Genomic DNA, 23,254 nt, shown 5'->3' on the forward strand with positions numbered 1-23,254 from the left:
ATACAGGTAACACCATTTACAAATACAGATAACACCATCATTCATAAATACAGGTAACACCATTTACAAATACAGATAACACCATCATTCATAAATACAGGTAACACTTGATATACGGAACCTGTATCTGAAAAAGAGACCCCTGTATCACCAATCCCTATATTTAATTTAAATTCCAGCACAGTGGCCTTATTGTTTGCTTTACAATCCTTTTTTAGGGATTTTATATATATATATTAAAAAAAAATGTAATTAGTCTTTCATCAGGGTTTAACTGGAATATCACCTCATGAGTATATTTCCAGTGTATAACAACAACAATTTACAGTTCATAAGAACATAACTATTTTCCTCCTTTGTTTACTTTTCTGTCTTTTGCTGAGTCACATCTGTGATTCACCATCACATTTTGAGTCTTGGACTTCTCTCTTTCCCATCAACCCAATAAGGCAGCACTTAGTGGTTGGATTTTCAGTTAGACAGTATCGGATTTCAGACCCTGTATATTCTACCTTGTTGGACTGACCTAAAATGACATGAACTAGACTGAAGTAGATGGAAAGGTATTTCTACTTTCTCCCGCCTCCCTTTTGTTTGTTATGGTCAATGTCACATCACTATTTGCAGTCCAAGCCTTCTCAAGTTCAATGGACACATAACTCAACACAAGTTATTGACGTATGTGTGGGTCATGTGGAATTGTTTAACTTAAACATTGACCTCTTTTTGGCTGGCCTGACTGTCTTTGGCTCTTGAGCAAACACGTGTTTATTTCTCTGGAAAGTCAGGGACTGCACTGCGTCCCTAGGCATTTCCTCTGTAGTTAGCTTACTATTTACAGGATTATATTACATTATATTACAGGCTCATTTTACATTGCTAGCTATTTTTTCCTCACACTAAAACTTTTCTACAAACAAATATGTTTTCTTCAATGAGAAGTTCCTTACTAATACCAACATATTTCAAGAAGTATAGTATGTGATGAAATAGCTGAAATAACCTAAAACATAACAATGCAAACCAGTCAAAATGATTATTTGCGAAAATACTACATTTGTGCTCTTCCACTTCCAAAAGTATTACATATTGTAAGGATCTATGTGTAGCTGGTGCAGAGGAGTCAGGCTCAGGACAGCAGAGATGAGTAAATAAAAATAACTTTACTTAAAATAATCAAAATACAAGAGAATTACCAAGCCCACAATACGGACCACAATACAACAATCACTCACAACCAAACATGGGAAACAGAGCGTTAAATAATAAACAGGTAATTGGGTGAGTGAAACCAGGTGTGTAAGACATAGACAAAACAAATGGAAAATGAAAAGTGGATTGGCGGTGGCGTCGACCGCCGGACGCCGCCCGAACAAGGAGAGGGACTGACTTCGGCGGAAGTCGTGACAGTACCCCCCCCTTGACGCGTGGCTCCAGCAGCGTGCCGACACCGACCTCGGGGACGACCCGGAGGATGAGGCGCAGGGCGATCCGGATGGAGACGGTGGAACTCCCGCAGAAATGAAGGGTCCAAAACGTCCTCCACCGGCACCCAGCATCTCTCCTCCGGACCGTACCCCTCCCACTCCACACGGTACTGAAGGCCCCTCGCCCGACGCCTCGAGTCCAGAATGGCTCGAACAGCATACGCCGGGGCCCCCTCGATCTCCAGAGGGGGCGGAGGAACCTCCCGCACCTCAGAATCCTGGAGTGGACCAGCCACCACCGGCCTGAGGAGAGACACATGGAACGAGATTAATACGGTAATCTGGGGGAAGCTGTAACCTGTAGCATACCTCGTTCAGTCTCCTCAGGACTTTGAATGGCCCCACAAAACGCGGGCCCAGCTTCCGGCAGGGCAGGCGGAGGGGCAGGTTTCGGGTCGAGAGCCAGACCCGGTCCCCTGGTGCGAACACTGGGGCCTCACTGCGGTGGCGGTCGGCGCTCGCCTTTTGCCGCCTCACGTCCCATTGTAGGTGCACATGGGCGGCGTCCCAGGTCTCCGAGCGCTTAAACCATTCGTCCACCGCAGGAGCTTCGATCTGGCTCTGATGCCACGGTGCCAGAACCGGCTGATACCCCAGTATGCACTGGAAAGGAGAGAGGTTGGTGGAGGAGTGGCGGAGTGAGTTTTGGGCCATCTCTGCCCACGGGATGAACACCGCCCACTCCCCCGGCCAGTCCTGGCAAAATGACCGCAGAAACCTACCCACATCCTGGTTTACTCTCTCCACCTGCCCGTTGCTTTCGGGGTGAAAGCCTGAGGTGAGGCTGACCAAGACCCCCAGACGTTCCATGAACTCTCTCCAGACCCTGGACGTGAACTGGGGACCCCGATCAGAAACTATGTCCTCAGGCACCCCGTAGCGCCGGAAGACGTGTGTAAACAGGGCCTCCGCAGTCTGTAGGGCCGTAGGGAGACCGGGCAAAGGGAGGAGACGGCAGGACTTAGAAAACCGATCCACAATGACCAGGATTGTGGTGTTGCCCTGTGAGGGAGGAAGATTCATCAGGAAGTCCACTGACAGGTGCGACCACGGCCGTTGTGGAACGGGTAGGAGTTGTAACTTCCCTCTGGGCAGGTGCCTGGGAGCCTTGCACTGGGCGCACACCGAGCAGGAGGAAACATAAACCCTCACGTCCTTGGCCAAGGTGGACCACCAGTACTTCCCACTAAGGCAACGCACTGTCCGACTGATGCCAGGGGAGTGTGACGTGTGGGCCCAATAGATCAACCGGTCGCGGACAGCAGACAGAACGTACAGCTGGACACTAGTTTCGCGACGCCGGGCTGAACTTCTTCGAAAAGAAAGCACAGGGGCGGAGCTATGGTGGTGTGCCCGAGCGCTGAGAGAGCACGGCTCCTATCCCAGCATCGGACGCGTCCACCTCCACTTTGAACGCCAAAGAGGGATCCGGATGAGCCAGCACGGGAGCCGAGGTTAACAGAGCCTTCAGGTGACCAAAAGCCCTGTCCGCCTCAGCCGACCACTGCAGCCGCACCGGTCCCCCCTTCAGCAGTGAGGTAATGGGAGATGCTACCTGACCAAAACCCCGGATAAACCTCCGGTAGTAGTTGGCAAACCCTAGAAACCACTGCACTTCCTTTACCGTGGTGGGAGTCGGCCAATTACGCACGGCTGAAATGCGGTCACTCTCCCTCTCCACCCCTGAAGTGGAAATGCGGTACCCTAGGAAGGAGACGGACTGTTGGAAGAACAGACATTTCTCAGCCTTGATGTACAGGTCATGCTCCAACAGTCAACCAAGCACCCTGCGCACCAGGGACACATGTTCGGCGAGTGTAGCGGAATATATCAGAATGTCGTCGATATACACCACTACACCCTGCCCGTGCAGGTCCCGGAAAATCTCGTCAACAAAGGCCTGGAAGACTGATGGAGCATTCATCAACTCGTACGGCATGACGAGGTACTCATAGTGCCCAGAGGTGGTACTAAATGCCGTCTTTCCACTCGTCCCACTCCCGGATACGCAACAGGTTGTAAGCACTCCTGAGATCCAATTTTGTGAAGAAGCGCGTCCCGTGCATTGACTCGATCGCACTGGCGATGAGAGGCAGTAGGTAGCTATACCTCACTGTGATCTGATTGATCCCTCGATAGTCAATACACGGGCACAGACTCCCATCCTTCTTCACAAAAAATAAACTTGAGGAGGCAGGTGAAGTGGAGGGCCGAATGTATCCCTGCTCCAGGGATTCGGAGACCCATGTTTCCATAGCCGCCGTCTCCTCCTGTGACAGAGGACACACGTGACTCCTGGGAAGTGCTGCGTCTACCAGTAGATTTATCGCACAATCCCCCCGTCGATGAAGTGGTAATTTAGTCGCCCTCTTCTTACAGAAGGCGAGAGCCAAATTGGCATATTCTGAGGGGATGCGCACGGTGGAGACCAGACTTTCCACCGTAGTCGCACCGATGGAAGTCGTGACACATATTAACATTTCATAAAACAGATGAGCTCCTATTAGTATGTTCTCTTCCTTTGCAGACCTGATCTGGTGGATATGGGCAGAGTGTCGGCTCAGACTAGCCGGTCAAACTTAGAACAGGCCTTTGGTGTGGCTGAACGGCTTGGGGTGGCCAGACTACTGGACCCCGAGGGTGAGTTGTTCTGTTTATCCACATGCTCGTCCGTAACAGTTTGTTTGACACAACAGGTAAACATTTGCCATTAACACTTCTTTGCTAGAGTAAATCAGCTTGAAGAAATGCAATGCATTATTACCCGAGTGGGGAGATGACTTCTAAACACAGCTTTACTTACAGATGCAGGATCTTCACTTGATCACCGTGCTGCAGGAGAACTTTCCTGCAGTGCAGGAAATGTATAACTTGTTGTGTATTTAAGCTTTAAAAAGGCTTCTAAACTGTGTAATTTCCAATTTCAGAGTTTATTTTCCCTTATGAAAAATGTAATAACCTCTAAAAATATTCCCATTAATTGTAATTCACATATTATTTGACATTTCAGGTTGCTGCAGGATTATTTTCCTGCTATAGCAAACAGCCTCAAATTAAGATCCTACAGTTATACTGGCTGCTATTTGTTTTATTAGATGCTTTACAAAATGAAAACGACACAACAAGCATATGGGATAAATAGGATTCAAATAGCCCAGAGTACTGCTGTCTGATTTGAAATAATTTCTGGTATCATGTACAGTACCTTATGATGACCGTGTTGTGTATTTGATTTAATTTCACCTTTTCACACCAGACGTGGATGTGCAGTCTCCTGATGAGAAGTCGGTCATCACATACGTCTCCACACTGTATGATGTCTTCCCTAAAGTACCTGATGGTTTTGACGGTATCAATGCAAATGTACGTACATGATGAACAGATTCTTGTACAGCACACTTAAATCTCCTATGCAATTATAGTTAAGAAAATAGTTTTGTATTTAAAAAAAACAATATAATGAAAGCAAAATTCACCTCAATACAAAGCAGCATATTCCTATTAACAGCATGGGTTGACTTATACCTTTTAAGCCATTGACTGCAGTGTACTTTCCTCTTGAAATCGAACACAGTAAAATGTGTTTATATGAATGTGATTATCACCATTTTAAATCAATCACTGCATGTACAGTTGAAGTCGGAAGTTTACATACACTTAGGTTGGAGTCATTAAAACTTGTTTTTCAACCACTCCACAAATTTCTTGTTAACAAACTATAGTTTTGGCAAGTTGGTTAGGATATCTACTTTGTGCATGACACAAGGAATTTTTCCAACAATTGTTTACAGACAGATTATTTCACTTATAATTCACTGTATCACAATTTCAGTCGGTCAGACGTTTACATACACTAAGTTGACTGGGCCTTTAAACAGCTCCAGAAAATGATGTCATGGCTTTAGAAGCTTCTGATAGGCTAATTGACATCATTTGAGTCAATTGGCGGTGTACCTGTGGATGTATTTCAAGGCTTACCTTCAAACTCAGTGCCTCTTTGCTTGACATCATGAGAAAATCAAAAGAAATCAGCCAAGACCTCAGAAAAAGATTTGTAGACCTCCATAAGTCTGGTTCATCCTTGGGAGCAATTTCCAAATACCTGAAGGTACCACGTTCATCTGTACAAACAATAGTACGCAAGTATAAACACCATGGGACCACGCAGCCGTCATACCGTTCAGGAAGGAGACACGTTCTGTCTCCTAGAGATGAATGTACTTTGGTGCGAAAAGTGCAAATCAACCCCAGAACAACAGCAAAGGACCTTGTGAAGATGCTGGAGGAAACAGGTACAAAAGTATCTATATCCACAGTAAAACGAGTCCCACATCGACATAACCTGAAAGGCTGCTCAGCAAGGAAGAAGCCACTGCTCCAAAACTGGCATAAAAATCCAGACTACGGTTTGCAACTGCACATGGGGACAAAGATCGTACTTTTTGGAGAAATGTCCTCTGGTCTGATGAAGCAAAAATAGAACTGTTTGGCCATAATGACCATCGTTATGTTTGGAGGAAAAAGGGGGAGGCTTGCAAGCCGAGAACACCATCCCAACCGTGAAGCACGGGGTGGCAGCATCATGTTGTGGGGGTGCTTTGCTGCAGGAGGGACTGGTGCACTTCACAAAATAGATAGCATCATGATGATGGAAAATTATGTGGATATATTGAAGCAACATCTCAAGACATCAGTCAGGAAGTTAAAGCTTGGTCGCAAATTTTTTTGACCTTTATTTAACTAGGCAAGTCAGATAAAAACAAATTCTTGTTTTCAATGACGGCCTAGGAACAGTGGGTTAATTGCCTTGTTCAGGAGCAGAACGACTGATTTTTATCTTGTCAGCTCGGGGATTCAAACTAGCAACCTTTTGGTTACTAGTCCAACACTCTAGCCACTAGGCTACCTGCCGCCCCAAATGGGTCTTCCAAATGGACAATGACCCCAAGCATACTTCCAAAGTTGTGGCAAAATGGCTTAAGGACAACAAAGTCAAGGTATTGGTGTGGCCATCACAAAGCCCTGACCTCAATCCTATAGAGAATTTGTGGGCATAACTGAAAAAGTGTGTGCGAGCAAGGAGGCCTACAAACCTGACTCAGTTACACCAGCTCTGTCAGGAGGAATGGGGCAAAATTCACCCAAATTATTGTGGGAAGCTTGTGGAAGGCTACCCAAAACGTTTGACCCAAGTTAAACAATTTAAATGCAATACTACCAAATACTAATTGAGTGTATGTAAACTTCTGACCCACTGGGAATGTGATGAAAGAAATAAAAGCTGAAATAAATCATTCTCTCTACTATTATTCTGACATTTCAAATTCTTAAAATAAAGTGGTGATCCTAACTGACCTAAGACAGGGAATTTTTACTTGGATTAAATGTCAGGAATTGTGAGTTTAAATGTATTTGGCTAAGGTGTATGTAAACTTCCGACTTCAACTGTATATTTCACACAGATCCTTTGAATTCACATCAGTGACAAGTATTTTTTCCTTACCTTTGGCATACTTTCTTAACTGTATTTTTCACTTGGATCTCGACTTTGATTCGAAACTTGATTCTTGGCTGGGATTGGGCACAGAGGTTATATGCAAATATGCATTCCTTTGCATCACTCATATGTCTAAAGGAAGGCATTTTTTTCAATCTGGCTTTGTTGAGGCAAATACTGTAAGTCTGAGCAGGATGCTAAAAGGGAGTATTTAGCTGCTGAAAGCCCTCTGAGAAAATTGTGGAAATGTTGTTTTAAAGGCTATGGAAGAATGCTGAGATGTGTGTACACTAATAACCACAGCAAAGAGTCTTAACTACTTATTTTTGTAGTTTAGTTTGTATAGCACCAACTGTTCAAATAAATATTATGACAAGTTGCCCTATAGATGTATTGCTTGAACGACTTGAAATACGCTCAAAATACGCTCTACCCCAAGAACTTGGTCCATTTGGAAAATGCACACATCCCTACATGAGCCAATGTATTGATTAAAACTGATCTTTTTTTCTTAACAGGATGTTGATATCAAATGGGTAGAGTACCAGAACATGGTGAATTACCTGATCCAGTGGATCAAACACAACGTGGGATTGATGTCAGACAGAGCGTTCCCTAACAACCCAGTGGAACTAAAGGTAAAGCACAAAGGAAACGTGATTACAGATCAAATGCAGATTGAATGAACACATTTTCTGCCATATTGAATGGTAGAAAGATCCCTAATTTGATCAATAATTAACCTCCAATAAGCCTCCAATATCTGGAGTGTTTGTCTAGTTGGTTTTCAGTAAGCTGGATATCAGTTTATAGAGCTTGGCCCTGAAAGCCTGAGGCTAAGAGCCCAAGCTCTCTGAGGCTTCAAATGGCCCCATAAGTAGCGTCATGTTAATGAAATGGAATATTAAAGAGAGCTATATTGACAGGTGTCAGAGAGCAGCTCTGTTGACTTCAAATAGTCTATAGCTGCTAATACAACATACAATACAACTGTGTGGTACAGTCATTTCAAAGCAGACTAGTGTGAGTATACACAGATACTAGATGCATGTATAATAGCATAGACAAAATGTATTGATTCTACTGATTCAGTATTTCTGTGATATGTGGCTATGTTTGCACTGAACTAATGTTTTTATGTATTTATATATATATCTGTTTTTACAGGAACTTTATACACAGTACTTGCAGTTTAAAGAGAATGAAATCCCGCTGAAAGAAACCGAGAAGAGCAAAATCAAGCATCTTTACAAAATGCTGGAGGTATGCTACCGCGACGTACACTCACTTGTTCTTTAGAGCCTGTCAGCTCTTTCCAAACCAGCAAACTACAATGAACTTCACTAAGATGTTGATGTGTATGTGTTGGGGGACAGGTGTGGATGGAGTTTGGTCGTATCCAGCTGCCTCAGGGGTTTCACCCCAATGATGTGGAGAAGGAATGGGGCAAGCTGATCGTGGCCATGCTGGAGAGGGAGAAGAGCCTGAGACCTGAAGTGGACAGGTATGAAGGGTCATCCTTCTGATGCTGCTGGTGCACCACACACTACTATGATTTGTAATTCTAATCCTGTATTTACCTGACAGCCATGTAAATCATGTAAAATACATGAGCTAACTAAGATTGAAGATTTTACCCAATTGCCTGATTAGAATGACTATGAAAAACTGTATTTAGTGATTGGTTTCAGGGTCAATGGTGAGTGCTCTGGTGAACTGCTTATTTGGGTTACATGAAGTCCCCCTCTTTTATAATTAGATGTTTGTGTCTAAACTTCTGTTTAAGGATGTGCAGTAATTTGATTATTCTGTGGTTCATGAAATGACATGGTCTTTACCTTTGTACATGCTGTGGTCTGTGGTTCTTCAAACTGAGGTATCTATTTTTTTCCTAAAAGATACTTTCTATGTCTCTTGTCAGGTTTGTAGGCATTAATTGTGCTGTGATTCCATGCCTAGTTTATCGGCTCAAGCCATTCAGTGATATTTGTCAGGTACTTTAGAGCGCTGATGGTGGGTGTTCCCATCATTTCTTGTCAACATCAGATTGTTTAGAAGCTCACATTCTGGCACAGTCACAGGCACATTGTACTCTTATCATGTCATCTCGCATTAAGGGTTTTTGGACTGCAGGTACTATTTATGTTGGAAATCACCTGGCTTGTTGATATCTGGTAATGTTGTGTGATATAGCATACTGTACTAGCATACCACCCTGCATCCCACTGCTGGCTTGCCACTCAAACTAAGCAGTGTTGGTCCTGGTCGTGCCCTGGATGGGAGACCAGATGCTGCTGGAAGTGGTGTTGGAAGGCCAGTAAGAGGCACTCTTTCCTCTGGTCTAAAAAAATATCCCAATGCCCCAGGGTAGTGATTGGGGACATTGCCCTGTGTAGGGTGCCGTCTTTCGGATGGGACGTTAAACGGGTGTCCTGACTCTCTGTGATCACTAAAAGATCCCATGGCACTTAATGTAAGAGTAGGGGTGTTAACCCCGGTGTCCTGGCTAAATTCCCAATCTGGCCCTCATACCATCATGGCCACCTAATCTTCCCCATCTTCCAATTGGCTCATTCATCCCCCCTCCTCTCCCCTGTAACTATTCCCCAGGTCGTTGCTGTAAATGAGAATGTGTTCTCAGTCAATTTACCAGGTAAAATAAGGGTTAAAAATGTAATAAATATAACTGATTGCAAATAAACCTGTAACTGTAATCTATTAAATGACCAGCAAAAATATTGTAATCGGATTACAGATTTGAAAAACTAAATTAATATTTATAGGATTACTTTTAATTCAGAAAGGATTATTATGCCACTTTTCTGTTTTCTCAATGACATTCACTGATACTGATTGAGGCTGACCACAAGTCAGAGACCACGATGAGGAATCACCAAATGTGTTTGATGGATAACGGGAAAAGATGAGGAATTGGCTTTTGTAGGCCAAAGTCTTCTAATGGTGCGACTGCTGTCGGCATCCAAAGATTATCCAACTTTAATAAATGTTTAGAGCTAAGGACAACAGCAGTGGTGGTACGGATATCACTTATTATTGATATCTATATAGCGCATTGATGTGAATCACACTGCTGCCCTCTCATTTAGCTACTTGTGCGTTATGGATTGTGGTTGTTATGGATGGCTGTTCACAAATCTAAATGTGTATTTTAACCCAATAATGGTTGAATTGAAGAAGTTTAAGCTGCTTATCAATCATTGTTTTTGTGACCAGTGGACAGACAGTGAAAATGCACTCTTGCAACAGCTGCATAGTGTGGATCCCAGCCAATGGAAGAAAAGTTTGAGGGAGTTCCTCCCTTCTAAACTCCTCCGTGGCATTGTGCTCCATACTGTCAAAAATGAGTTTCATTTAAGAAGACCATGAGTGGAGCTATTATTGCTCAATTTAATTTGTGTTGATCATTTTTTTTTGCATAGGCCTCACGGACACATGCTCAAATTGGCATACTTTTGATAGACTTAAACAGCTGCAAATTATCGAGATACCAGTGTCACCAACAAAAACGTAAACAATAGGCCTATAGCAAATGCAGAACATGGCATACATTTTTCACATGCAAATAGCACTTTTCGGTAGTGCTCAAAGCATGCCATTCCAGGAGAGCAACATTTATTTTTCGACTCGAAGCAATGAGTACAATCACTCCTCCATGACAACAACATCATAAACAACAGAGTTGGCTAATAAGTCCTTCGTTTTTGGGTTATGCTCAGGTTAAACAATTTGGCTAATCTATGTTACCAAGACCTATTACTGAAGATCAAGGGGTATTAAATTAATTGGAATGACTGGAAATCTGACTAACTTTGTTTTTAATGTAAAGATATAGGCTAATCAAATGATAATCAGTAGTAGAAATCAGTGGGTTAGAAGAAGCCTACATAACCAACCCATAAAGCAAAATGCAACATTCATTTATGGCCAGCTATGTAAACATTGATTTATCCTGCAATAGATGTCTATCAATTTGTAATATACATTTTTGTCTTCTTCTAATGCCTCTTAAGGGGAAGGTAATCTAAAAGTAACTGAAACTAATCAGATTACGTTACTCAGTTTGAGTTATTCAAAAGTTACGTCACTGATTACAATTTTGGAAAGTTACCTAGTAACTGTAATGGATTACATTTAGAAAGTAACCTACCCAACCCTGACTGTTACTGTCTGAACATGTAATGAATTGTACAAATATTGCCATGAGCTTCTATGGCCGAGGGCAACATGTTCTTTAAGGGGTGGGTTCTATTTTATTGTCTCTTCACCTCGTTGCATGAGGACAAGGATGGGCCTATAAAAGGGGGAGAAGAAAACACTTTGTGTCAGTTGGACCTGTGAGTGTGTGTATGTCTGTGCTGGAGTTCCTATTTTAGATGGAAGCGAGATTAGCTAGCTAGTGTGATTCTTTGAGTGGCTCAATATAGTCCTATAGTCTTCTAGCATGCACAACAACATGGCATACAACATGGGATACAGCACTGTCTCGTCTGTGAGCAACAGCACTCTCTCAGGACCAGCCATAGAGCCGCTGCTCACCAGCACCACAGTCTTTCCAATGTTTCTCAATAACAACTCTGTGTATGGACCAAGGTGATGTTATCTATTAGAAGTCAGGGCTGTCCAAGCTTTTCTTGTTTGTTTGTTTGTAGATGTATTTTCTGCAGATGGGATTTTCAAATGGAACTGATGCCATTGCAGTGCCACACCTTTGTTGTTTATTCTGTAAAATTACATCTTTAATATGAATGTCAATTATTGTATTTTTTCTTTTAGGCTTGAAATGTTGCAGCAGATTGCAACCAGAGTCCAGCGGGACTGTGTCACTGGAGAGGACAAACTAGCGTTAGCACGAACTGCCCTGCAGTCTGTAAGTAAATAAGAATGTGTTCTTAACTGACTGGCCTAGTTAAATAAAGGTTAAATGTAAAAAAAAATAAAAAAAAAATAAAAAAAAATTGCAACAGCATATTCACGACAAAAGCTCAGAATACTCCAGGTCCTGCTTTTACTGATGTTTATTTGATTATGCAAATTTTGTGTCTATTTTTTTACATCATTATTGTTATTGAATTTTGTAATAGAAAAGTACATCACCGACTGTTTGGACATTTAATTTTTTTCTCAGGATGCTAAGAGACTAGAGTCTGGGGTCCAGTTCCAGAACGAAGCAGAGGTCTCTGGGTACCTTCTGGAATGTGAGAACCACCTGAGACAGCAGGTGGTTGACATCCAGATTCTACTGGACGGGAAGTTCTACTGCTCCGATCGGCTTGTTCAAAGGTGCAAACTCACTGCTTTCTCTAAATGCCATGCAACACATATAAATAAACATAACATTTGTTGTGAAATGTTCATTAAACTGATAAAAAAATCATTAAACTATATTTCTAAACATATCATTGTGTGTTGTGTGTATGATCCAGGGTATCCAAGCTCCGTGACGACCTGCTGGGGCTGAGGGCAGAGTGTTCCTCTGTGTACAGTCAAGGACGCACCCTGACCACCCAACAGACCAGGATGATGATCTCAGGCATCACTCAGAGTCTCAACTCAGGCTTCTCTTCATCGAACCACAACTCCAGCCTCACCCCTGGAGGCCTGGGAACTCCCGGTTCCACCTTCACCTCCAGCTTTACCCCGGGCCTCACCCCTGCCCTGAGCCCCGCAATGACACCCAGCGGCATGCAGCCCGGGTCAATCCAGGCCTATATGGGGGGCGGAGGAGGGGGCATGGATCCGGGATCCCTCCAGCACCACAAACACATGCAGATCCGCAAGCCCCTGGGCAAGTCCTCGCTAGTGGACCCCAACATGACCAAGGAGGAGGTCAACATGAACTTTGTGCAGGACCTGATCAACTGGGTGGAGGAGATGCAGGTGAGGATCTACATGTATTCACTGTACTGTTAGTATAATCCTATACATTTTGATATTTGTGATTTAGACATTTTGAGACCAATTCTTAATTGTTTTCTCTTCCTTTGAAGGTGCAATTGGATCACGGAGATTGGGGAGCCGATTTGCCAAGTGTGGAAACACATTTAGAGAACCACAGAAGTGTTCACAGAGCCATCGAAGAATTTCAAATGAGCCTTAAAGAAGCCAAACTTAGTGAGGTATGTACAAGCAACAGTCCGCCTATTCTGCAAAGTTTTTGTCTGGACAAACTTATAAATATCTCTGTGCATCACATTCAGTTGTTTTGTTTTGAGTGCAAACCCCTCAATGCTGCAAAGTTTTTAAATGTCAACTAATAAAAACATATGGTATGTCTATTTATCTCAGATTCAGATGACCCAAGCGCAAAAACTAAGTTATTCTGACAAGCTGGGCAACTTAGAATATCAGTATGGGAAGTTACTGGTAAGTTTCCTGTTAAAATATTTGGTAGTTCTAACTAACAAAATAATTACTTCTCTACTATTTTTAATACCACATGGACAACCTGACTATTTCCTGTGGTTCTGGGCTTCTGTAGAAATGTTCGCGGGAGCGTCAGAAGAACCTGGAGAGCCTGCATGACTTTGTGTCGCGGGCCACCATGGAACTAATCTGGCTCAACGAGAAAGAGGAAGAAGAGGTTGCTTTCGACTGGAGCGATCGCAACGGCAACATCTCCAAGAAGAGAGAGTACCACGCTGTGAGTCCCGACACTGTTCAGAACATTGTATTTCCATATTTTGCTCACAGAATATAATATCATTATTCAGTTCTTATTCATTCTTGTAGACAATTACTTTAACATTATAGGTGTGTTTATTAGCCAGTTGTTGGTGACTTTGAGGCTAAACATCTGAGCTATGCATTTCTGGCATGGATCCACCGCTGGCATGTACAGCCTTCCCACCAGGAAGTGGGTTTGACTTAGTTGACCTAAAGGGATTAACACATTTCCTTCTGGGGAAACAATATCTTGTGGAAATCTTATTTCTGAGGGTGGTATGTTTACGCTGAAAACAAAGTACAAAGGCTACATAACGTATGGGTGGAAATTAGTCATGGGGCTTGTTTGGGGCTTACATCATACCATTTAAACACATGGATATGGCTATATTACCAATGTCCTATTCATCTTAGAATAACTTAGATGAATCGGTTCAATGTGTCTCCAATGGGATTTGGTTCAAGCTGGTATTTAGAGATACGTGCCATACAAGCCTCTTCCAAGTCATAGTGTAGGTATCCTGAGTGGGAAGGGATTGGTCTCAGGCAATGGTTGGATGCCAAGGACGTGGTGTGACATCTCGGGTGTCTCTCTCTCTCTGTCTCACTCTGTCTCACTCTGTCTCACTCTGTCTGTGTCTCTGTCTGTCTGTCTGTCTGTCTGTCTGTCTGTCTGTCTGTCTGTCTGTCTGTCTGTCTGTCTGTCTGTCTGTCTGTCTGTCTGTCTGTCTGTCTGTCTGTCTGTCTGTCTGTCTGTCTGTCTGTCTGTCTGTCTGTCTGTCTGTCTGTCTGTCTGTCACTGTCTCTCTCTCTCTCTCTGTCACGGTCTCTCTCTCTCTCTGTCTCTCTCTCTGTCTCTGTCTCTCTCTCTGTCTCTCTCTCTGTCTCTCTCTGTCTCTGTCTCTGTCTCTCTCTGTCTCTGTCTCTCTCTCTGTAGGATCTGATGAGAGAGTTGGACGACAAGGAGAAGGTGATCAAGTCTGTGCAGGATAATGCAGAGAACCTTCTGCAGGAGAACCACCCTGCCAGGCTAACTATCGAAGTAAGCCCTGTCTGTGTTTACAGATGTCACATAACCACTCCATAACCATCTGATATAAACTGCTTTAGTGTAAATCCAATATTTTTTATATGATAAATCAGTTAGATTGTATGTCTCAGATAATGAGGTAATTTGTCCATTCAAATATAAATATGATTACTCATTTTCAGCTAAACCTGCGTTGGTGCTCAATAGTGTCATACACAACATTTCAATTTCTTCACTAACTTGTTCCTAGAAGAACAATCATAAGGTATTTTTAATTGTAACATGTTTCTGTGTGGAATCCTCTAGGCATATAGAGCAGCCATGCAGACCCAGTGGAGCTGGATTCTACAGCTCTGCTCTTGTGTAGAGCAGCACCTGAAAGACAACACAGTCTATTTCGAGGTAAGTTATCTGTTTTCCTCAAACAAATGAATGAAGGCCTGCTAGTTGCAAAAAGCTAATCTGATCTCCTTTCCTCACTCCCATACAGTTTTTCAATGATGCCAAAGAGTCCATGGACTACCTGAAGAGCCTACAAGGTGACATCCAAAGAAAGTATGGCTGTGATCGGACAAGCAGCGTACACAAGCTGGAGGATCACATCCAGGAGTCCATGGTAAGCTGGCATTCCCAAACTATGTTATTAAATGAGACACATAGACCAATCCCAAAGACTCACATGGTCATAAATCCAATTATGAATTCCTAGAGGTTCCGAATGAATACCCCCACCATTAAACATTAACTAAAAATCCCTGTGAGTGAATTCTGCTTATGCTGAGCTGGTGAAGTATCATAATCCACCTGTGTGTTTGACTGATGCTGGAACATGGGTGTGGTCTGTCTGTCCCCAGGATGAGAAGGAGCAGCTCCTCCAGTACCGCAGCACAGTGGCTGGGTTGGTGGGCAAGGCCAAGGCCATCGTCCAGCTCAAGCCCAGAACCCCAGACACCCCTATCAGGTCTTCCATACCCGTCAAAGCCATCTGTGACTACCGACAAATAGAGGTGCTATTTGAGTCTCTTGTTAGAGATACATGTATGTGCTACCAGGGGCGCAACTTTCACAGGGTACGGGGGGACGGGGCAGTGATACAAAACGAGGCAACGGTGTGCTTTAGGACCATGCGGATGCATCCGAGCGGTGGGCTGTTTAGAGTGTTTATCCTACTGGATAATAAAAATATATACATAAAAATAAATTATGTATTCCCCACTTCTAAAACCAAAGTTGCGCCCCTGTGTGCTACTGTCTGTTTTCTATTTATTCAAGTAGTTCATCACAAGTCGCATACTTTACATTGAGTTGTCAAATTTATCTTCTGTAGTAACAAGATGTACATTGAGGTCTCTAAGGAACATGTTTAGCCATGTTAACTCCAGGGATGTTTATTTAGATAGCGGATCAAAAGTTTGATACTTTGAGTTGATTTGGATTTCAGAGTCAAATTGTAGTCGTTTTGATTTGTCATGTCTCACTTCGTCTCGCTCCTAGATCACCATCTATAAGGATGATGAGTGTGTCCTGGCCAGCAACTCTCACCGGGCCAAGTGGAAGGTGATCAGTCCGTCTGGCAATGAGGCCATGGTGCCCTCTGTCTGCTTCACTGTGCCTCCACCCAACAAGGAGGCTGTGGACCAGGCCAGCAGAATTGAGCAGCTGTACCAGAATGTTCTGACTCTGTGGCACCACTCACACATCAACATGAAGAGCGTGGTCTCCTGGCACTACCTGATGGCGGACGTCAGAGCCATCCGCAACTGGAACGTGTCCTCAGTACGTTTACACTTATCTACTTAATCAACTTCTAGACCCCATTAGCAACACTTAAAGTGATAAAGGTATAATTATGCATCTTCTATTGATTTTGGTCTTCATAAGAAAGAGGGTGATTACTGCTATTAAGCCTAGTGTTTCCTATACTCACCGACTTTACCTGTCATTTCATCATTATAGTTGGTGCTGACTGTACCTTTTCAGAGAACATTCTAGAAGGTTTCCAGGTATGGGTCTGTGTCATGTGTTTTCCCCTGTTCTCCCCAGATTAAGACCATGTTGCCAGGCGAGCACCAGCAGGTCCTTAGCAACCTGCAGTCCCACTTTGAGGACTTCCTGGAGGACAGCGAGGAGTCGGAGGTGTTCACAATAGCAGACTGTTCCCAGCTAGAGAGGGAGGTGTTGACCTGCAAGGAGTACTACGAGGAGCTGCTCAAGTCTGCAGAGAGAGGCAAGGCTGAACTAAGATAGTCTGCAGAGAGAGGCTAAGCTAAACTAGTCTGCAGAGAGAGGCTAAGCTAAACTAGTCTGCAGAGAGAGGCTAAGCTAAACTAGTCTACAGAGAGAGGCTAAGCTAAACTAGTCTACAGAGAGAGGCTAAGCTAAACTAGTCTGCAGAGAGAGGCTAAGCTAAACTAGTCTGCAGAGAGAGGCTAAGCTAAACTAGTCTGCAGAGAGAGGCTAAGCTAAACTAGTCTGCAGAGAGAGGCTAAGCTAAACTAGTCTGCAGAGAGAGGCTAAGCTAAACTAGTCTGCAGAGAGAGGCTAAGCTAAACTAGTCTGCAGAGAGAGGCTAAGCTAAACTAGTCTGCAGAGAGAGGCTAAGCTAAACTAGTCTGCAGAGAGAGGTAAAGTTAAGCTAAGCTAGTCTGCAGAGAGAGGTAAAGTTAAGCTAAACTAGTCTGCAGAGAGAGGTAAAGTTAAGCTAAACTAGTCTGCAGAGAGAGGTAAAGTTAAGCTAAACTAGTCTGCAGAGAGAGGTAAAGTTAAGCTTGTCTGCAGAGAGAGGTAAAGTTAAGCTTGTCTGCAGAGAGAGGTAGAGTTAAGCTTGTCTACAGAGAGAGGTAAAGTTAAGCTTGTCTGCAGAGAGAGGCTAAGTTAAACTAGTTTGCAGTTTGAGAGATGTGTTTTGAATTATATACATTATTCAGACCCCTTGACCTTTTCCAAATTTTACAGCCTTATTCTAAAATGGATTAAGTCGTGTTTCCCCCTCATAAATCTATGCACAATACCCCATAATGACAAAGTAAAACCAGGATGTTTTACATTTCTGCAAATGTATTACAAATAAAAAACTGAAATATGACATTTACATAAGTATTCAGACCCTTTACCCAGTCCTTTTTGAAGAACATTTGGCAGCGATTACAGCCTCGCGTCTTCTTGGGTATGACGCTACAAGCTTGGCACCCCTGTATTTGGGGAGTTTCTCCCATTCTTCTATGCAGATCCTCTCAAGTTCTGTCAGGTTGGATGGGGAGCGTTGCTGCACAGGTATTTTCATGTCTCTCCAACGATGTTTCATTGGGTTCAAGTCCGGTCTCTGGCTGGGCCACTCAAGGACATTCCGAGACTTGTCCCGAAGCAACTCCTGCGTTGTCTTGGCTGTGTGCTTAGGGTCGTTGTCCTGTTGGAAGGTGAACCTTCACCCCAGTCTGAGGTCCTGAGCGCTCTGGAGCAGGTTTTCATCAAGAATATCCTGTACTTTGCTCTGTTCATCTTTCCCTCGATCCTGACTAGTTTCCCAGTCTCTGCCGCTGAAAAACATGATGCTGCCACCACCATGCTTCACCATAGGGATGGTGCCAGGTTTCCTCCAGACGTGACGCTTGGCATTCAAGCCAAAGAGTTCAATCTTGGTTTCATCAGAACAGAGAATCTTGTTTCTCATGGTCTTCGAGTCTTTATGTGCCTTTTGGCAAACTCCAAGCAGGAGTGGCTTCTGTCTGGCCACTCTACCAAGGCCTACCAAGGCCTGATTGGTGGAGTGCTGCAGAGATGGTTGTCCTTCTGGAAGGTTCTCCCATCTCCACAGAGGTACTCTGGAGCTCTTTCAGAGTGACCGTCAGGTTCTTGGTCACTTCCCTGACCAAGGCTCTTCTCCCCCGATTGCTCAGTTTGGCCGGGTGGCCAGCTCTAGGAAGAGGGTTGGTGGTTCCAAACTACTTCCATTTAAGAATGATGGAGACCACTGTGTTCTTGGGGACCTTCAATGCTGCAGAAATGTTTTGGTATCCTTCCCCAGATCTGTGCCTCGACACAATCCTGTCTCGGAGCTCTACGGACAATTCCTTCAACCTCATGGCTTAGTTTCTGCTCTGACATACACTGTCAACTGTGGGACCTTATTTAGACAGGTGTGTGCCTTTCCAAATCATGTCCAATCAATTGAATTTACCACAGGTGGACCTCAATCAAGTTGTAGAAACATTTTAAGGATGATCAATGAAAACAGAATGCACCTGAGCTCAATTTCGAGTCTCATAGCGAAGGGCCTGAATACTTATGTAAATAAGGTATTTCAGTTTTTTTTAATAAATTTGCAAAAATGTATAATACCTGTTTTTGCTTTGTCATTGTGAGATATTGTGTGTAGATTGATAAGGATTTTGGGGTATTTTATCAATTTTAGAATAAGGCTGTAATGTAACAAAATGTGGAAAAAGTTAAGGTGTCTGAATACTTTCTGAATACAGTTCCATATTCATTTAGATTGTTTACTAATATTACTGTTACACAGCTTGTAGTAGACCGGTGACTGAGAAAAATCCCAAGTGTTTGGACTCTTAGACTTGGTGTCCTCTCGCCGTTTGGTTGTTACTCATTCTATGGTCTTGTGTTGAACAGAGGTTGTTACTCATTCTATGGTCTTGTGTTGAACAGAGGAACATGAGGAGTCTGTGTACAACCTGTATATCTCTGAGGTGCGTAACTTCCGCATGCGTCTGGAGGCTCAGGAGGAGCACCTGATCCGACAGATCCGAACCCCACTGGACAGAGACGACCTGGAGCAGAGTGTCCTGCGCATCACAGAGCAAGAGGTAAGGCAACAACTCACTATTCAGACTGTATCATTACTCTGTCATATTACAACTCACTATTCAGAACGTATCATCACTGTCATATTACAACTCACTATTCAATGTATCATCACTGTCATATTACAACTCACTATTCAGACTGTATCATCACTGTCATATTACAACTCACTATTCAGAATGTATCATCACTGTCATATTACAACTTACTATTTAGACTGTATCATCACTCTGTCATATTACAACTCACTATTTAGACTGTATCATCACTCTGTCATATTACAACTCACTATTTAGACTGTATCATCACTCTGTCATATTACAACTTACTATTCAGACTGTATCATCACTGTCATATTACAACTCACTATTCAGACTGTATCATCACTGTCATATTACAACTCACTAACCAGACTGTATCATCACTGTCATATTACAACTTACTATTCAGACTGTATCATTATTCTGTCATATTACAACTTACTATTCAGACTGTATCATTATTCTGTCATATTACAACTCACTATTCAGACTGTATCATCACTGTTATATTACAACTATTCAGACTATCATTTACATTTACATTTTTACATTTTAGTCATTTAGCAGACGCTCTTATCCAGAGCGACTTACAGTAGTGAATGCATACATTTCATTTCATGCAAAAAAAATATGTTTTGTACTGTCATATTACAACTCACTATTCAGACTGTATCATCACTGTCATATTACAACTCACTAACCAGACTGTATCATCACTGTTATATTACAACTCACTATTCAGACTGTATCATCACTGTTATATTACAACTTACTATTCAGAATGTATCTCTCTGTCTTACACATCTATTCATCATATCTTTTCCAGACATGGGTCAAATACATTATGTCAAATACATCTGTGCTTGATTTACTTTTCCAGGTGCAATGAGACCAACAGAATAATATCATGAATGTGAACTTCAAGACAAACCAAGTACACCTAAATTGTGAAGTGTTTAATGTACTGTTCTGTATGTATTTGACCCATGTGTGATCTGTCCATATTGACTTAACTCCTCCAAATTCGTCCCTTGCAGAAGAAGAAGGCAGAGCTGGATCAGCTAATGGAGGATCTGGAGACCATGAAGGAGAAGTGTGAGACATTCCTCAGACAGGCAACGGCCTCTCCCTCTGTCCCCGCCCTCTCCTCTGACCTCAACGTCCTCATCCAGAGCATGAGCCAGGTTTACTCCATGTCCTCCATCTACCTGGAGAAGTAAGTGGGCACAGACACTGTAATGGTCCTCCTCAGTGGAGGGCTAGAATATGCTCAGCACATTCAAAATCAACAATGCATTTGCAATTTGTTTTTATGGTCCCACTTTAAATGCAACTTTAAAGTCTTCATGAAGGCTTCATAAACCCTTTATAAGGACTTCATAGATGCACTGCAAAATGTTGATATAGATAACGTTACATGGTCTCTACAGTGAGGGAAAAAAGTATTTGATCCCCTGCTGATTTTGTACGTTTGCCCACTGATAAAGAAATTATCAGTCTATAATTTTAATGGTAGGAGTATTTGAACAGTGAGAGACAGAATAACAACAAAAATATCCAGAAAAACGTATGTCAAAAATGTTATAAAGTGATTTGCATTTTAATGAGGGAAATAAGTATTTGACCCCCTCTCAATCAGAAAGATTTCTGGCTCCGAGGTGTCTTTTATACATGTAACGAGCTGAGATTAGGAGCACACTCTTAAAGGGAGTGCTCCTAATCTCAGTTTGTTATCTGTATAAAAGACACCTGTCCACAGACGCAATCAATCAGATTCCAAACTCTCCACCATGTTCAAGACCAAAGAGCTCTCCGAGGATGTCAGGGACAAGATTGTAGACCTACACAAGGCTGGAATGGGCTAAAAGATCATCGCCAAGCAGCTTGGTGAGAAGGTGACAACAGTTGGTGCGATAATTCGCAAATGGAAGAAACACAAAAGAACTGTCAATCTCCCTCGGCCTGGGGCTCCATGCAAGATCTCACCTCGTGGAGTTGTAATGATCATGAGAACGGTGAGGAATCAGCCCAGAACTACACGGGAGAATCTTGTCAATGATCTCAAGGCAGCTGGGACCATAGTCACCAAGAAAACAATTGCTAACACACTACACCGTGAAGGACTGAAATCCTGCAGCGCCCGCAAGGTCCCCCTGCTCAAGAAAGCACATATACATGCCCGTCTGAAGTCTGCCAATGAACATCTGAATGATTCAGAGGACAACTGGGTGAAAGTGTTGTGGTCAGATGAGACCAACATGGAGCTCTTTGGCATCAACTCAACTCGCCATGTTTGGAGGAGGAGGAATGCTGCCTATGACCCCAAGAGCACCATCCCCACCGTCAAACATGGAGGTGGAAACATTATGCTTTGGGGGTGTTTTTCTGCTAAGGGGACAGGACAACTTCACCGCATCAAAGGGACGATGGACGGGGCCATGTACCGTCAAATCTTGCGTGAGAACCTCCTTCCCTCAGCCAGGGCATTGAAAATGGGTCGTGGATGGGTATTCCAGCATGACAATGACCCAAAACACACGGCCAAGGCAACAAAGGAGTGGCTCAAGAAGAAGCAAATTAAGGTCCTGGAGTGGCCTAGCCAGTCTCCAGACCTTAATCCCATAGAAAATCTGTGGAGGGAACTGAAGGTTCGAGTTGCCAAACGTTAGCCCCGAAACCTTAATGACTTGGAGAAGATCTGCAAAGAGGAGTGAGACAAAATCCCTCCTGAGATGTGTGCAAACCTGGTGGCCAACTACAAGAAACGTCTGACCTCTGTGATTGCCAACAAGGGTTTTGCCACCAAGTACTAAGTCATGTTTTGCAGAGGGGTCAAATACTTATTTCCCTCATTAAAATGCAAATCATTTTATAACATTTTTGACATGCATTTTTCTGGATTTTTGTTGTTGTTATTCTGTCTCACTGTTCAAATACTCCTACCATTAAAATTATAGACTGATCATTTCTTTGTCAGTGGGCAAACGTACAAAATCAGCAGGGGATCAAATACTTTTCCCCCTCACTGTATGGTGTCTCTGCAGGCTGAAGACGGTGAGCTTGGTGGTGAGGCACAGCCAGAATGCGGAGGCTCTAGTGAAGCTCTTTGAGGCCAAACTTTCTGAGGAAGACGCTGTGAACTCTGACCTGAAGTCCATTGACACAGTCGTCAGCACACTCAAGGTAAGCTCCCTCTGTAGTAGTTTAACATTTAAAATGGCAATATATCCTATTCAATCTTTTGGTTTTCTCTGTATGGTTGGTAAAATGATTGCTGGAGATTAATTCTTATTTTGTGGAACCCAGTCCTCGAGAGCCACTATCATGCTATGATTGATGTTGAGCCATGTTTTTCCTCTACTCTATTTTAGCAATGGCGCTCAGAGATTGACGAACAGCGGGAGGTCTTCCATGACCTGGAGGATGGGCTGCAAAAGGCCCGTGGCATCAGTGACCACATGTTCAAGGCTCATAACGAGCGGGACTTTGACCTGGACTGGCACAAGGAGAAGGCTGACCAGCTGGGAGAGAGGTGGCACAATGTCCACACCCAAATTGACAGCAGGTTAGTGTTTTCAGGTCAACTCAAATGTTTAGGGACAGATTTGATTCCATACACCAGTAAAAAGTAGTGAGAAACACTTATTGTTCACTGTATGTGAATAAGCGGAATGTAAAATATTACCTTTTACGGATG

The 23,254-nt window shown here is 43.2% G+C and overlaps 1 protein-coding gene across 27 annotated transcripts in view; it reads left to right on the forward strand.

Moving 5' to 3' along the window:
• LOC106612695 (dystonin) overlaps positions 1–23,254 on the forward strand; it is a 190,862-nt gene that overhangs the window by 70,374 nt on the left and 97,234 nt on the right. For 26 of the 27 annotated variants that reach the window (XM_014214148.3, XM_014214222.3, XM_014214247.3 and 23 more), the window contains 21 exons: positions 4,015–4,127; positions 4,744–4,850; positions 7,503–7,622; positions 8,152–8,247; positions 8,361–8,488; positions 11,779–11,872; positions 12,131–12,285; positions 12,429–12,882; positions 12,993–13,121; positions 13,291–13,368; positions 13,484–13,645; positions 14,606–14,710; positions 15,005–15,100; positions 15,189–15,314; positions 15,553–15,705; positions 16,193–16,474; positions 16,742–16,925; positions 19,361–19,518; positions 20,595–20,773; positions 22,602–22,740; positions 22,929–23,122. In XM_014214148.3, coding sequence (XP_014069623.3) covers positions 4,015–4,127; positions 4,744–4,850; positions 7,503–7,622; positions 8,152–8,247; positions 8,361–8,488; positions 11,779–11,872; positions 12,131–12,285; positions 12,429–12,882; positions 12,993–13,121; positions 13,291–13,368; positions 13,484–13,645; positions 14,606–14,710; positions 15,005–15,100; positions 15,189–15,314; positions 15,553–15,705; positions 16,193–16,474; positions 16,742–16,925; positions 19,361–19,518; positions 20,595–20,773; positions 22,602–22,740; positions 22,929–23,122 — 3,252 coding nt within the window. Of the gene's footprint in view, positions 1–4,014; positions 4,128–4,743; positions 4,851–7,502; positions 7,623–8,151; positions 8,248–8,360; positions 8,489–11,321; positions 11,596–11,778; positions 11,873–12,130; positions 12,286–12,428; positions 12,883–12,992; positions 13,122–13,290; positions 13,369–13,483; positions 13,646–14,605; positions 14,711–15,004; positions 15,101–15,188; positions 15,315–15,552; positions 15,706–16,192; positions 16,475–16,741; positions 16,926–19,360; positions 19,519–20,594; positions 20,774–22,601; positions 22,741–22,928; positions 23,123–23,254 lie in introns of those variants that run through there. The other variant, XM_014214255.3, reaches the window with a different exon arrangement.

The sequence above is a fragment of the Salmo salar genome, chromosome 01 (assembly GCF_965601325.2).
Source record: "Salmo salar chromosome 01, fSalSal1, whole genome shotgun sequence".
Taxonomy (NCBI): domain Eukaryota; kingdom Metazoa; phylum Chordata; class Actinopteri; order Salmoniformes; family Salmonidae; genus Salmo; species Salmo salar.